The following is a 15,119-nucleotide window of genomic DNA, read 5'->3' as shown; positions in this document are numbered from 1 at the left end:
CGGACTGGTTAATAGAGCCAGATTAGATTGTAGGGCCGGACTGGATAATAGAGCCAGAATAGGTAATAGGGCCGGACTGGATAATAGAGTCGGATTAGATAGTCGGGCCGGACTGGATAATAGAGTCGGATTAGATAGTAGGGCCGGACTGGTTAATGGAGCCAGATAAGATAGTAGGGCCGGACTGGATCATAGAGTCGGATTAGATAGTAGGGCCGGACTGGTTAATGGAGCCAGATTAGACAATAGGGTCGGACTGGATCATAGAGTCGGATTAGATAGTAGGGCCGGACTGGTTAATGGAGCCAGATTAGACAATAGGGTCGGACTGGATCATAGAGTCGGATTAGATAGTAGGGCCCGACTGGATAATAGAGTCGGATTAGATAGTATGGCCGGACTTGTTAATAGAGTCGGATTAGATAGTAGGGCCCGACTGGATAATAGAGACGGATTAGAGAGTAGGCCCGACTGGATAATAGAGTCAGATTAGATAGTAGGGCCATACTGGATAATAGAGACGGATTAGAGAGTAGGGCCGGACTGGTTAATAGAGTCAAATTAGATAGTAGGGCCAGACTGGATAATAGAGCCAGATTAGGGTAATAGGGTCGGACTGGTTAATAGAGCCAGATTAGGGTAATAGGGTCGGACTGGTTAATAGAGCCAGATTAGATTGTAGGGCCGGACTGGATAATAGAGCCAGAATAGGTAATAGGGCCGGACTGGATAATAGAGTCGGATTAGATAGTCGGGCCGGACTGGATAATAGAGTCGGATTAGATAGTAGGGCCGGACTGGTTAATGGAGCCAGATAAGATAGTAGGGCCGGACTGGATCATAGAGTCGGATTAGATAGTAGGGCCGGACTGGTTAATGGAGCCAGATTAGACAATAGGGTCGGACTGGATCATAGAGTCGGATTAGATAGTAGGGCCGGACTGGTTAATGGAGCCAGATTAGACAATAGGGTCGGACTGGATCATAGAGTCGGATTAGATAGTAGGGCCCGACTGGATAATAGAGTCGGATTAGATAGTAGGGCCGGACTTGTTAATAGAGTCGGATTAGATAGTAGGGCCCGACTGGATAATAGAGACGGATTAGAGAGTAGGGCCGGACTGGATAAAAGTGCCAGATTAGATAGTAGGGCCGGATTGGTTAATAGAGTCAGATTAGATAGTAGTGTCAGACAGGATAATAGAGCCAGGTTAGGTAATAGGGCCAGACTGGTTAATAGAGCCAGATTAGATAGTGGGGCCGGTCTGGATAATTGAGCCAGATTAGGTAGTAGTGCCAGACTGGATAATAGAGTCAGATTAGATAGTAGGGTCGGACTGAATAATAGAGCCATATTAGATAGTAGGGTCGGACTGAATAATAGAGTCGGATTAGATAGTAGGGCCGGACTGGTTAATAGAGTCAGATTAGATCGTAGGGCCGGACTGGTCAATAGAGCTAAGTTAGATTGTAGTGCCGGACTGGATAATAGGGTCAGATTAGATAGTAGGGACGGACTGTATAATAGAGTCATAATAGATAGTAGGGCCGGACTGGTTAATAGAGTCAGATTAGATCGTAGGGCCGGACTGGTCAATAGAGCTAGGTTAGATTGTAGTGCCGGACTGGATAATAGGGTCAGATTAGATAGTAGGGACGGACTGTATAATAGAGTCATAATAGATAGTAGGGCCGGACTGGATAATAGAGATGGATTAGATAGTAGTGCCGGACTGGTTAATAGAGCCAAATTAGATAGTAGGGCCGAAATGGATAATAGAGTCAGATTAGAAAATAGGGCCAGACTGGATAATAGAGTCGGATTAGATAGTAGGGCTGGACTGGATAATAGAGTCGGGTTAGATAGTAGGGCTGGACTGGTTAATAGAGCCGGATTAGGTAATGGGGCTGGATGGGATAACAGGCCAGACTGGATAACACAATCGGACTGGATAATAGAGTCAGACTGTATAGTAGAGCCAAATTAGATAATAGGGCCTGATGGGATAATAGAGCCTGTTTGGATAATAGAGGTGGAATGGGTAATAGGGCCAGATCAGATAATTGAGCTGGTGCATGCACGACGGGCCGAGTTGCCTGCATTGGCACCATGGTACTTCTGTGATAAGTTGTTGTTAAAATGATGTTGAGCCGCAGTCAAGATCCTTTCAATCTGCAAGTTTAAAAAAAACTCGAGTATGGGGGAAAATAAAGACTTGCATTGATGTTGTACGTTTCCTGATCACCAGGCACCCCAAATGACTTTCGATCCAATGAGGTACTCCCTAGAATGTAGTCACTGTTTGAATGTAGGAAATGCAGCAGTTATTATACACACAGCAAGCTCCATGAAAGCTACGTGATTATGCCCAGATCTTCTGATTTTGTGACATTGGGTGAGGGATAAATATTTGTCAGGACACCAGGGAGAGGGCCCCATGGTGCAGCATTTTTGATATCTTCCTGACAGGGTAGATAGCTCTCACTTTAACATCTCATCCCTAAGACAGCACCACAGAACTACACTGGAGTGCAGTCCTCAATTTCGAAGTTCAAGCACTTTAGTGGGCCTCATTTTGGATCCTCTGCGACATTAACTTACTATTGGTTATAACTGACATCAGGAATGTGGGATTCTGCAAGGGATGATCATTAGCTCAGACAGCAAACCTATAGCAAGCTCTGAGCTAGGTCAGGATCATGCTGGTCAGGTACATAGTGAAATGTCAATATGAGAGTGTTCCCAGAGCTTTCTAAATACCTGAATCAACTCTAGGTGACTTCAGAAATTGCACTGGGGTTTTTGCTTCAGATAAGGCTAAATCTATATATTTAAGAAAATCTTAGCAGTGTGAGAGGAGCTCTACACTATAATAGAAGTGAACAGTGCTGACTTGCAAGGCAGGAATTGAATTCAATAGTGTTAATTATATATCAAACTTTAGCAGTGAATGTTCTCAGTTTCTAAGTATCGACAAGCCAGCTGACTTCAATTTGTTACCGTTCATTAGTTTGCCCTGGAAATGTTGAATAACTTTTGTTTAATCTATTGCAGCACGGAGGCTCATTGATTAGCACAGTTGCCTCACAGCGCCAGGGGTCCAGGTTCAATTCCCGCCTCAGGTGAATGTCCGTGTGGAGTTTGCATCTTCTCCCTGTGTCTGTGTGGATTTCCTCCAGCTGCTCCAGTTTCCTCCTACAATCCAAATGTGCAGGTTAGGTGGATTGTCCATGCTAAATTGTCCATAGTGTTTAGGGATGTGTAGGTTAGGTGCATTAGTCTGGACTAATAGGGTAGGGGAATGGGTCTGGGTGGATTATTCTTCAGAGAGTCAGTGTGGACTTGTTGGGCCACATTGCCTGTTTCCACACTGTAGGGATTCCATGATTCAGAAATTGCAGTAATCATATCAAAATGTGAGAGAGATTCCAGGAGACTATAAATGTCACATGGTAGAAGAGTGAATTAGCATTAAAACTAAAGCAAAATGTACCACATACAGCAACAACACTGCTTTTCTATGGTATTTTTAACATAGTAAATTGACTCAAGGTGCTTCACAAGAAGTTATTCAAACAGAATAATTTGGTTTCAAGCCCATAAAGAGACATTAGGGGAGATGACCTAAAGCTTGAGATAGATTTTAATATTGAATCTCGGAGTTGGGACGTCATGTTGAAGTTGGTGAGGCATTTTCTGGAGTACTGTGTCCAGTTCTGGTCACCCAGTTATAGGAAGGATATTATGAAACTAGAGAGGAAAGATTTACCAGGATGTTGCCAAATATGGTTGGTTTGAATTATAAGGAGAGACTGGATAGGTCAGGGATTTTTTCACTGGAGTGTAGGAGGTTGAGGGGTGACCTTAGAGAGGTTTATAAGCTCATGTGGAGTATAGATAAGGTGAATAGTAAGGGTCTTTTCCTCTAAGGTAGTGGATTTCAAGACCAGGGGCCTATGTTTAAGGTGAGTGGAAAAAGATTTAAAAAGGACACGAGGGGCAACTTTTTTACACAGAAAGTGGGTAGTAAGTGGAATGAATTTCCAGAGGAATTGGTGAATGCAAGTACAATTACAACACTGAAAAGATATTTGGATTGGAGGGACATGGGCCAAGTGCAGACAGGTGGGACTAGTTTAGTTTGGGATTATGGTCAGCATGGACTGGTTGGACCGAAGGGTCTGTTTATGTGCTGTATGACCCTATGATTCCAAAACACAGCTTGTATTTATATGGTGCCCTGAACATGACAAATGACCCAAGACACTTAAGGAGAGTCTTAGAAAAGAGTGAGATAAAAAGAATTTTGAGGTGGGAATTCCAGAACTTCATGACGTGAAGAAGAGTTACACCCAAAACATTGACTTCTCCACCTCCTGATGCTGCCTGGCTTGCTGTGTTCTTCCAGCCTCCTGCTTGTCTACCTTCACGTTTTAATGGCAACTCCTCACCCTTGTTCCCAGCATTATAATGGCATTCTGAGAAGCTTGGGTTAATGCATTGGCACCAATCTTTCTTGCTAGTTTTGGGCCACATCTAGAATATTGTGGGCAGTTTTGGTCTCCTTATCTGAGGAAGGATGCTCTTGCTCTCGAGGGAGTGCAGTGAAGGTTTACCAGGCTGATTCAGGGGAAGGAGGGACTGACATATTAGGAGAGATTGACTAGGTTAGGATTGTTTTTGCTTGAGTTCAGACGAATGAGGGGGGAATCTCACAGAGATTTATAAAATTCTAACGGGATTAGATAGGGTTGATGTTCCCGATGGTAGGTGTGTCCAGAACCAGGGGTCAGAGTCTGAGGATTCTGGCCATTTAGGATGGAGATGAGGAGATATTTCTTCACCCAGAGAGTGGTGAGCCTGTGGAATTCATTACCACAGGAAGTAGTTGATGCCAAAACAATGAATGCATTCAAAAGGCAGCTCCATATAAAATGTGGGATGAATGGGATCAAAGGTTATGGGGAGAAAGCAGGATTAGACTATTGAGTTGGACAGTCAGCCATGATCGTGGTGAATGGCAGAGCAGGCTCAAAGGGATGAATGGCCTCCTCCTGCTCTGACCTTCTATGTTTCTATGTTTTGACCTGAGCTACAGGTACCATGTCAGAAGGCTGCCCACAAAAGCTCTGCAGCAGAATTTAGGCTCAATCCTGATAAACAACAGATAGGTTTGTCACATAATACTTATGATGTGGACATGCCAGTGTAGGACTGGAGTAGACAAAGTCAGAAGTCACTCTACGCAAGATTATAGTCCAACAAATTAATTTGAAATCACAAGCTTTCAGAGCACTGTTGAGGGGGCATCAATCTGAAAGCTTGAGGTTTCAAACAAACTGGTTGGACTATAACCTGGTGTCGCATGACTGTTAGCATAATACCTGGTCGTGTAACACCTGAGACACATTATTGTCTCTTGTGAGACGGTCAGGTTCAATGTAAGTATATTATTACTTAGCCACATGTTGTTAAGACCAAGAACAATCATTGAAGCACAATTCAGGCTCAGCTGAACAACTGCAGGACATATGGAATTCTTGTTAGCTCCTCCCACAAACTGTCCCCTCTATGCTGGAGGGGAGAGCTTATTTTATGTTGTCTGTTACATCATTCACTGGGGTAGTATGCTGGAAATTACATCCTTATAACTTACAATGTGTTCCGGTAACTTAACTTGAAAGCTGCAAATATCTTCTTCCATACTTTCTTTATTTCAAAGTGGTATCTTTTCCCATTTTGGAGTCCACAGTACAACTAGAAAATGGAAAAAAATGGTCTTTACAGTTAAGGTCTTTCAGGTACTAATTGCTTGACACTGAAAGTAAGGCCCCAGTGAGATGTTAATCATCAACAATTAAGAGGCCATGCAAGTTCAAGTTAGACTATCCAATGGAATCTCAATAGAAACCCACTCTTCTGCTCCATCCAACTCTATTGCTACATTCCACTTCTTCACAAAGCTCTGGAATTGCCACTTCAAAATTCTTTTTATCAAACTCTCTTCTAAGGATCTTAGAGTCATAGAGTTGTACAGCACAGAAACAGGCCCTTTGGTCTGACTTATCCATTCCGACCAGATATCCCAACCAAGTCTAGTCCCACCTGCCAGCACCTAGCCCATATCTTTCCAAACCCTTCCTATTCATATACCTACCCAGATGCCTTTTAAATGTTGCAATTGTACCAGCCTCCACCACGCCCTCTGGCAGCTCATTCCGTACACGAACCACCCTGTGTGTGAATAAGTTGCCCCTTAGGTCTCTTTTATATCTTCCCCTTCTCACCCTAAACCTATGCCTTCTAGTTCTGGACTTCCCCATTCCAGGGAAAAGACTTTGTCTATTTATCCTATCCATGCCCCTCATGATTTTATAAACCTCTATAAGGTCACCCCTGAGCCTCCAACGCTCCATGAAAAACAGTCCCAGCCTGTTCAGCCTCTCCCTATAGCTTAAATCGTCCAACCCTGGCAACATGTTTGTAAATCTTTTCTGATCCCTGTCAAGTTTGACAACATCTTTCTGATAGGAAGGAGACCAGAATTGCAAGCAATGTTCCGGCAGTGGCCTAACCAATGTTCTGTTCAGCTGCAACTTGACTTAACATGGAATCCCTAAGGGGATATCACCTCTATAACATTCCCATATCTTCTGGAACTTATTTCTCCCCAGCTTTAAAACATCTCAAGACATTTCTGCATTCCTGGCAGCTAATATTAATTTCTCTGCTATTATGACACTCTTCACCTTTCAAGAACCTGTTCCTGGCTTCATCTTTCTCTCTAGTAGTCATAAAACTCAAGTCTGCAAAAGAACCTCAACAGTTAATTTCCACCCTGCCAAATGACATGCTGGTCATTGAGCTGAAATGATATGATTTATTGTAAATAACCAAAGCAAAAGTGTACTAATCTCAGGCTCTGAAACCAAATTTCTATTCCACAATTATATTCAGACCTAGATGTCCTTGGACAGGAAGCATGTGATATTCAATCGTAGGCTTGAGGCCTTCAGCACCCTACTGTGAAGTATCTTGGGACATGTGTCTCATTCAAGGCACCAAACAAATACAAGTTGTGTTGTTGAAATCTATCTCCAGTCAAATCTTCGGTCACCTCCCCCAATGTCTCTTTACAGGCTTGAAGTCAAATTCTGCTTGATGAATCTTCCCGACTCTGGCGACTGACTGTGTGGAGTTTGCATGTTCTCCCCGTGTCTGCGTGGGTTTCCTCCGGGTGCTCCGGTTTCCTCCCACAGTCCAAAGATGTGCGGGTCAGGTGAACTGGCCATGCTAAATTGCCCGTAGTGTTAGGTAAGGGGTAAATGTAGGGGTATGGGTGGGTTGCGCTTCGGCGGGTCGGTGTGGACTTGTTGGGCCGAAGGGCCTGTTTCCACACTGTAAGTCTAATCTAATATTCTCATGTATTTAATTACCAAGGCCAAAAGCTCTGGAATTCTTTCCCTGTAATTTCTCCACTCCTTTCCTCCTGTTCTCAGTTGCACCTTAATACTGACCTCTTCAATTAGCTTTTGGCCATCCTAATGGCCCAGATTTTGCAACCAGTCAAAACAGTGGTTCCCTACAATGATGTGTGTCTTCTTAAACATTTGAATGGAAATGTGCTGTCTATGAGTAGCTCAGGCAACACAGTGGCCTCTACAGGGCATCTGTTAGCAAGGCAGGAAAGAGGAAAGCTCTTCAATCAAAACATGATGAAGAATTCTAGCAGAGTCCCATAGTGTGAAAACCAGAAAGTATAATCCAGTTTGTTAAACATCAATAAAAGAGACACAAAGTCAAAGTTTTTCAAATATACCAAGGAGAGGTCAAGGTAACCATGGCTACCAAGGGAAACCAGGGATATCATCAAAGCAAAAGAAAGGGCTTACAATGTGATGAAGAAGGCAATGGATTGGGAAGCCTTTAAAACCCAGCAAAGCACAACCAAAAATGAAATGAGCATGAGGAAAAGATGAAATATGAGGGTAACCCTAGCTAATAATATAAAATAAGATTGCAAGAGACTCTTTAAATATATAAAAGGGAAGAGAGAAGCAAGAGTGGACATTGGACCACTAGACAATAAGACTGGGTAAGTAGTAATTGGGAACAAAGAAATGGTACTTTAGAAATGGAACTGAAGAGGTACTTTACATCAGCCTTCAAGGTGGAAGACACCGGTAGCAAATCAGAACTTCAAAAGAGTCAGAGGGAAGAGGTAAGTCATCACTAAAGAGAAGGTACTGGAAATGCTGAAGGGTCTGAAGGTGGGTCATTCACCCACATCTGGTGGAGTTCACCTCTGAGTTCTGAAGGAGACAGCTAAGGAGATTGTAGAGGCATTGGCAGTAATTTTTCAGGAATCATTAGAGTCATTGATGGTCCCAGAGAACTGGAAAATGGTTAAAGTAACACCCCTGTGTAAGAAGAGAGGGAGACAGAAGGCAGGAGATTATAGATTGGTTAACCTGCCCTTGGTCGTTGGTAAGAATTTAGACTCCATTATTAAAGATGAGATGGCAGAGAAATTGAAAGTGCATGCTAAAATAGTCAGCAGGATTTTGTCAAGAGATTTCATGCCTGACAAATCTGTAAGAATTCTTTGAAGGTGCTACATTTTGATAGGGCAAATCAGAAAAGGATTTACGCACTTATTGATAAGGTCCTAGGGAGTGTTGCCGAACAAAGAGACCTTGGAGTGCAGGTTCATAGCTCCTTGAAAGTGGAGTCACAGGTAAACAGCGAAGTGAAGAAGGTGTTCTGGACGCTTGCCTTTGTTGGTCAGTTCATTGAGTATAAGAGTTCTGCGGTCATGTTGTGGCTGTACAGGACATTGGTTAGGCCACTGTTGAAATGTTTCATGCAATTTTGGTCTCCTTCCTATCAGAAGGATGGTGTGAAACATGAAAGGGTTCAGAAAAGTTTTACAAGGATGTTGCCAGGGTTGGAGATTTTGAGCAATAGGGAGAAGCTGAATAGACTATGGCTATTTTCCCTGGAGTTTTGGAGGTTGACGAGTGACATTATAGAGGTTTATAAAATCATGAGAGGCATGGATAGGGTAAATAATCAAGATCTTTTCCCCAGGGTAGGGAGTCCAAACCTAAAGGGTGTAGGTGTACGGTGAGATGGGAAAAATTTAAAAGGGTCCTAAAGGGCAATTTATTTCACGCAGAGGATGGTGCGAGTATGGAATGAGCTGCCAGAGGAAGTGGTGGAGGCTGGTAAAATTACAATATTCAATATTCAAAAGGTATCTAGATGGGAATCTTATTAGGAAGAGCTTAATGGGATATGGAACAAATGTTGGAAAATTAGATTAGATCAGTTTAGGATATCTGGTTGGTATCGACGGGTTGGATTGAAGGGTTTGTTTCCATTCAGCACACCTCAATGATTCTATGACTAGGTAACAACTAAGTTAGACAAAGGAGAACCTTTATCTGAATTTCCAGATAGTCTTTGACAATGTGATACACTGGAGGCTGCTAAATAAAATAAAAGCCTATGATGTTAGGGACAAGGCACTTGCATTGGTAGAGGATTAGCTGACTGGCAGAAGACAGAGAGTAGGGATAAAGATGTCATTTTCAGGATAACAGCTGGTGACTAGTGGAGTTCCAACAGGATCAGTGTTGGGACCACAATTATTCATGTTACACATTAACAATCTCACCGAAGGAACAGTGGGCGTTGTTGCTTAGCTTACAGGTGACACAAAGATGAAGGGACAGATAGTGTTGAGGAAGTGGGGAGGCTGCAGAAAGACATGGACAGGCTAGGACAGTGGACAAAGAAGTGGCAGGTGGAACACAATGTGGCAAAGTGTGAGATTATGCACTTTGGAAGAAAGATTAAAGGTGGAGACTTTTTTTTTAATGGGAAAAGCTTTCAGAAATTTGAAATAGTAGGAGTCCTAGTTGAGGATTCTCTAAATGCAGGCTCAGTTGGCAGTTAGGAAGGCAAATACAATGCTAGCATTTATTTTGAGTGGGCTAGAATACAAGAGCTATTGTAGAAGATTTTGGTCAGACCACATTTGGAAAATTGAAAACAGTTTTAGGCTTCATCTCAAGGGAATGATGTGCTGGCCTTGGAAGGGTCCAGAGGAGGTTTTACAAGAATGATCCCGGGGATTAAGGAATTGTCATTTGAGGAGTGGTTGAGGACTCTGGATCTATACTCAATGGAGCTGAGAAGGATGAGGGGGGAATCTGATTGTAACTTATAGAATACTGAGAGGCTTGGATAGTGTGAACATGGAGAAGATGTTTCCACTAGTAGGAGAGACCAGGACCTTAGGACATAGCCTCAGAGTGAGGGACAACCCTTTAGATGAGGAGGAATTTCTTCAGTCAGAGAGTGGTGAATCTGTGAAAGAATGTGTGTGGAGGTCAAGTCATTGAGTATCTTTAACTCAAAGATAGATATATTCTTGATTGGTAAGGGGATCAAGAATGATAGGGAAAAGACTGAAGATTAGGGTTGAGAAACAAATCAACCATGATTGATTGGCAAAGCAGATTGAATGGACTGAATGACCTTATTCTGTTCCAATATCATGTTTTCACCTTGCAGGCCTCAGGACTGACACGCAAGGTGGCATCAGTAGTCACAGGAAACTAGGTTCTAGTCCAACAGGGTTATTTGAATCACAAGTTTCCGGAGCACTGCTCATTCATCAGGTGAGGTCAACAGTTTTAGAAAAGGAACACCAATATGTACATCATGAGAAGAGGTTAAAGTTCATTACAGTTTCAACCATGGTTGGCATAGAGATGCAGTAGAAAAAAAAAACTGTCAATCTTAAAGATTTCAAAAGCTCAGACCAGCAAGTATACTTTAATTGTTCAGGGTGTTGCCATGGGCAATGTAGCAGGCATTTTAATGTCTTCTTCCTCAAATTAAAAGGTACAATGCATGCATAAATTCCTTTTCCCTACATAGAACAGGCTGAATACATGTAGCTTCTAACACATGGAAATGTCTCACATTGAGAGCCTTTGTCTCAGAGAATTGTTTGGTAGTACCAAAACTAAATGTTGCTAAAAACTGATACAAAGTTAAAGTTGAAGAGATAGTGGTCCAACAATGTGATAAATAGGGATCAAGATGGAAAGCTTTGAGCTTGTGCATCCTTTTAACACTATTTAATTGTATCACTGGTCTTTCTGCTGAAGTTAATTAAGGGTCCATTCAATTATAGGAACTCCTAGTGCCTCAAATGCATGCAAATACAATCTTGTAGGTTTAAGGGATGTCTTTGGTTTATTTGGGTCAAGTCAAACGCCAATGTTTGTTTCCTTGATATGCTACTGTACAGAACCGAACTGCATTTGCAACTATGTATATACAAAGATATTTTTTGAAAAATAAAATGGGAAAATGTATACAAAGCAAAATAAGATCTGTAAATAAGGATAGGATTAAGAAAGGGAGTGATAAAGGAGGCAAACTAAGCTGTAAGAGTAATGTTTTAAAAATCTCCAATAATAATTAAACTCTGACAAAATGAGGCTCCACATCTGTAAAATTAAAATTTGTGACTGAGGCTTTATTTGGCAGCAGTTACGCCTGGATTAGATGTCCAAAACTTAATCAAAAATGCACCAATCTTAACATTTTTCCAGTGTGCATAGCTAGCAACAAATGAATAAACAGTGTAACTTAAATAGATTTCAAAGTGGAATCTATTTTGAGATATAGGTGTCGTGGTGGCGAGATAAATGCTACAGTAACTCCCTTCAGTGTTTACCTGCACCTATATGAACTCTCCAATTTGCTGTCTCATTTACTTTATTGTGACAGTATGTGAGAGGGTCAGTTACTGAATTGAATTGAATTTGTTCTATTGTCACATGTACTTAAATTTGTCCAGTGAAAAATTTGCATTCACTGTGAAACTGTGCCATCTGAGGTACAAAGGTACTTAGGCACAGATACCTAAGATCTTAGGAAACAAAAAAACATAGAAAAATAAAGAAATAAATAGTCCAGCATTATAGGTCAAAGATATAAATTAGAAAAATAAAGATGTATTCAGGGTGGCACGGTGGCTCAGTGGTTAGCACTGCTGCTTCACAGCGCCAGGGACCTGGATTTGATTCCAGCCTCAGGTGACTGTCTGTGTGGAGTTTGTACATTTTCCCTGAGTCTCTGTGGGTTTCCTCTGGGTGCGCCGGTTTCCTCCCACAGTCCAACGATGTGCAGGTGAGGTGAATTGGTTGTGCTGAATTTACGGGTAAAAAATGAGGTCTGCAGATGCTGGAAATCACAGTTGAAAATGCGTTGCTGGTTAAAGCACAGCAGGTCAGGCAGCATCCAAGGAATCATTCCTGATGAAGGGCTTATGCCCGAAACGTCGAATTTCCTATTCCTTGGATGCTGCCTGACCTGCTGTGCTTTAACCAGCAACACATTTTCAACTGTGCTGAATTTACCATAGTGTACAGTAATGTGTAGATTAGGTGGATTAGCCATGAGAATTGTGGGGTTACAGGGTTTGGTCTGGCTGGGATGATCTTTGGAGGGTTGGTGTGGACTTATTAGGCTGAATGGCCTGTTTCCACACTGTGAGAATTCAATTTGAAACAATGAGTTCAGAATATCAGCCTTCCTGACTCAGTCCATGCCGACACCTAGCCTCTAGGGAGATGTCCCACTGCCACCTGTGTCTGGTTCACCAATGTAGGAGTTTCCCCACTTCAGGCGCCATCTCTGCACTGCTAGGTCCACATCGCTGAATCCACACTTGCCCTGAAACTCATTCTAGGCTGCACTGCCAGGCCAGGCTGTCGCAGGGCCACTAGTGCCCCTTCGGCTGCAGAATTCACCTTGCCAACACCGCTGTCTTGAACAGTCAGCTAGCCGCCAATGCTGCCATCCCCAATCAGTGAAGGGGCTTTACTGCTGCTGGCCCCCCGAACGCTGGGAGAACGTCCTCGCTGCCACCGCCTTGTATCACTGGGAGAAGCCACTCTGCATGCTCCACACCAACCCGCCACAGAAAAGAGGACTAAAAGGAAAGGAAAGTAAGGCAAAAGAAAAGAGCAGAAGCAAAAGTAAGACAAAGAAGGAAAGCAGATGGGAGTGGATGGGCCCTGGGTCAAGAGTCTGCACACAGCCCTGTTATTCTGCTGCCATCTTGCTCAGTGAATGTAAGCTCACAGGGCTGGTTTGTGATGCAGAATGATGCTAACAGCGTGGGTTCAATCCCTACACCAGCTGAGGTCACCGTGAATATCCTGCCTTCCAACCTATCAGTTCTGGTCTCCCTGCTATCGGAAGGATGTTGTGAAACTTGAATGAGTTCAGGAAAACTTTACAAGGATGTTACCAAGGTTGGAGCGTTTGAGCTACAGGGAGAGGCTGAATAGGCTGGGGCAGTTTTCCATGGAGCGTCGGAGACTGAGGGTTGACCTTATAGCAGTTTATAAAATCATGAGGGGCATGGAATGGGTGAATGTTTATGGTCTTATGATTCTATTAATGTCAGGCCACTGGGCATTCTGGCTGCTGGTGGTCGGTGTGAACTCGGTGGGCTGAATGATCTGCTTCCACACTGTGGGGACTCTCTGAATAGACAAGGTCTCTTCCCTGGGTTGGGGGAGTCCAGAACTAGAGGGCATAGGTTTAAGGTGAGAGGGGCAACTTTTTCACGCAGAGGGTGGTGTATGTTTGGAATGAGCTGCCAGAAGAAGTGCTGGAGGCTGGTACAATTACAACATTTAAAAGGCACCTGGATGGGTTTAAGGATAGGAAAGGTTTAGAAGGATATGGGCCAAGTGCTGGCAAATGGGAATAGATTAGGTTAGGATATCTGGCCAGCAGTTACCAGTTGGACTGCAGGGTGTGTTTCCGTGCTGAACATCTCCATGACTGCCCCCTCACCTGAGGCACGGTGACCTTCATTTTAAAACATCACCAGTTCTTTCACTCCTAATGAGAGAGAATCCCAATGGGACTGACCTTTTCATGACAGTGCTGTGATCTTAATCTTGATCCTTCATATAAATTCTGCACTCATTTTTTTTTGTTAATGTGGTTACTGTTTGTCAACCTTAGTTTGATAACATTCCTACTCATTGCACCTTGGGGTATTTTACACCGTCAAAGGTGTCATATAAATGTTGTGACTGTTACCAAAGCATGATCCTGAGTGAAGGGAAGGTTCATTATAACTGTTAACCTATTTTCCTCATGAACCTGCTGAGAAATATTATTACATGATCGGGTGGGACTCCATTTCGTTTTCTGTAAATTTAATCTATTTAACTCTCCTTTTCAATTAAAATCATAAAGATAATCAACAAGAGCATTGATTTGAGCAGTGCACCGTCCAAGGCGAAATATTGGGAAGATTATTGAACAAGTCTCAGCTGATCAATAAAAACGTTAAATACATATATATATTTATTTTGTTTATTCAATTCCAAAAGAAAATTCTTGCCGACCGAGTGTTTCTTTTTGCTGGGATTCCAATTCTGCAAACTGTGTGTTTTTAAAAAGCAATAGGTGTCAGATTATTTAATTATTTTTGTTTCCGGGAGCTGGGGATTAGGGCTGGAGCTGGACTGGAACTCTCGATGCAGCCTGCTGCCCCTCCGTCTCACTGGGCGGCTCCAGGCTCCGCTTTCTCTGAAGCGCTGACCAGGGGTGACTTGCAGCAATGTGCCCGCTGGTTGCAACATGACCGGACTGTGCTGAGTGCCAGAGGTAAGGGACATCAAGACCCTGACATAACACAGCAGCCTCTCCCCTTGAACCCCTTTACAAGAGCCTCAGAGCCTTCTGCAGCTTGGCTTCCCTCCCCCCAAAACACTCTTTCCCTTTGACAGAGAGAGAAATGTGGCCACAGTGTAATCCTCTCTCTGAGAATTTGCCCCCCTCATGTTTGAAGTGTCCGGATCACTTCGCTCTGTCGTGGCCTGTTCCTGTGGTCGGCAGCGTGGTCGATTTGAAGATGAGTTCCCCACAAGGCTTCCCAGTGAATTGACAAAGCTCGGCTCTAGACTGTCAGCAGAGAGAGAGAGCACGCTTCAGTTTAAGAGAGCAGAAGGTGTTATGTGTATCTGTATCTGACTCAAGGCTGTGTTTTTCAGTGGGGTGTTTGTTT

General features: G+C 43.1%; 1 protein-coding gene across 2 annotated transcripts in view; it reads left to right on the top strand.

Annotated features, from left to right (window-relative positions):
* Nucleotides 1-14,560: 14,560 nt before the first annotated feature.
* si:ch211-223a10.1 (uncharacterized) overlaps nucleotides 14,561-15,119 on the top strand; it is a 35,508-nt gene continuing 34,949 nt past the window's right edge. For both annotated transcript variants that reach the window (XM_060854082.1, XM_060854083.1), the window contains exon 1: nucleotides 14,561-14,719. In XM_060854082.1, the coding sequence (XP_060710065.1) occupies nucleotides 14,590-14,719 (130 nt within the window). In that variant the 5' untranslated portion in view covers nucleotides 14,561-14,589. The remainder of the gene's footprint in view (nucleotides 14,720-15,119) is intronic.

This window comes from Hemiscyllium ocellatum, chromosome 43 (assembly GCF_020745735.1).
Source record: "Hemiscyllium ocellatum isolate sHemOce1 chromosome 43, sHemOce1.pat.X.cur, whole genome shotgun sequence".
NCBI lineage: Eukaryota > Metazoa > Chordata > Chondrichthyes > Orectolobiformes > Hemiscylliidae > Hemiscyllium > Hemiscyllium ocellatum.
Note: the sequence above shows the minus strand (reverse complement) of the source record. Positions and strands in the feature narration are given on the sequence as shown.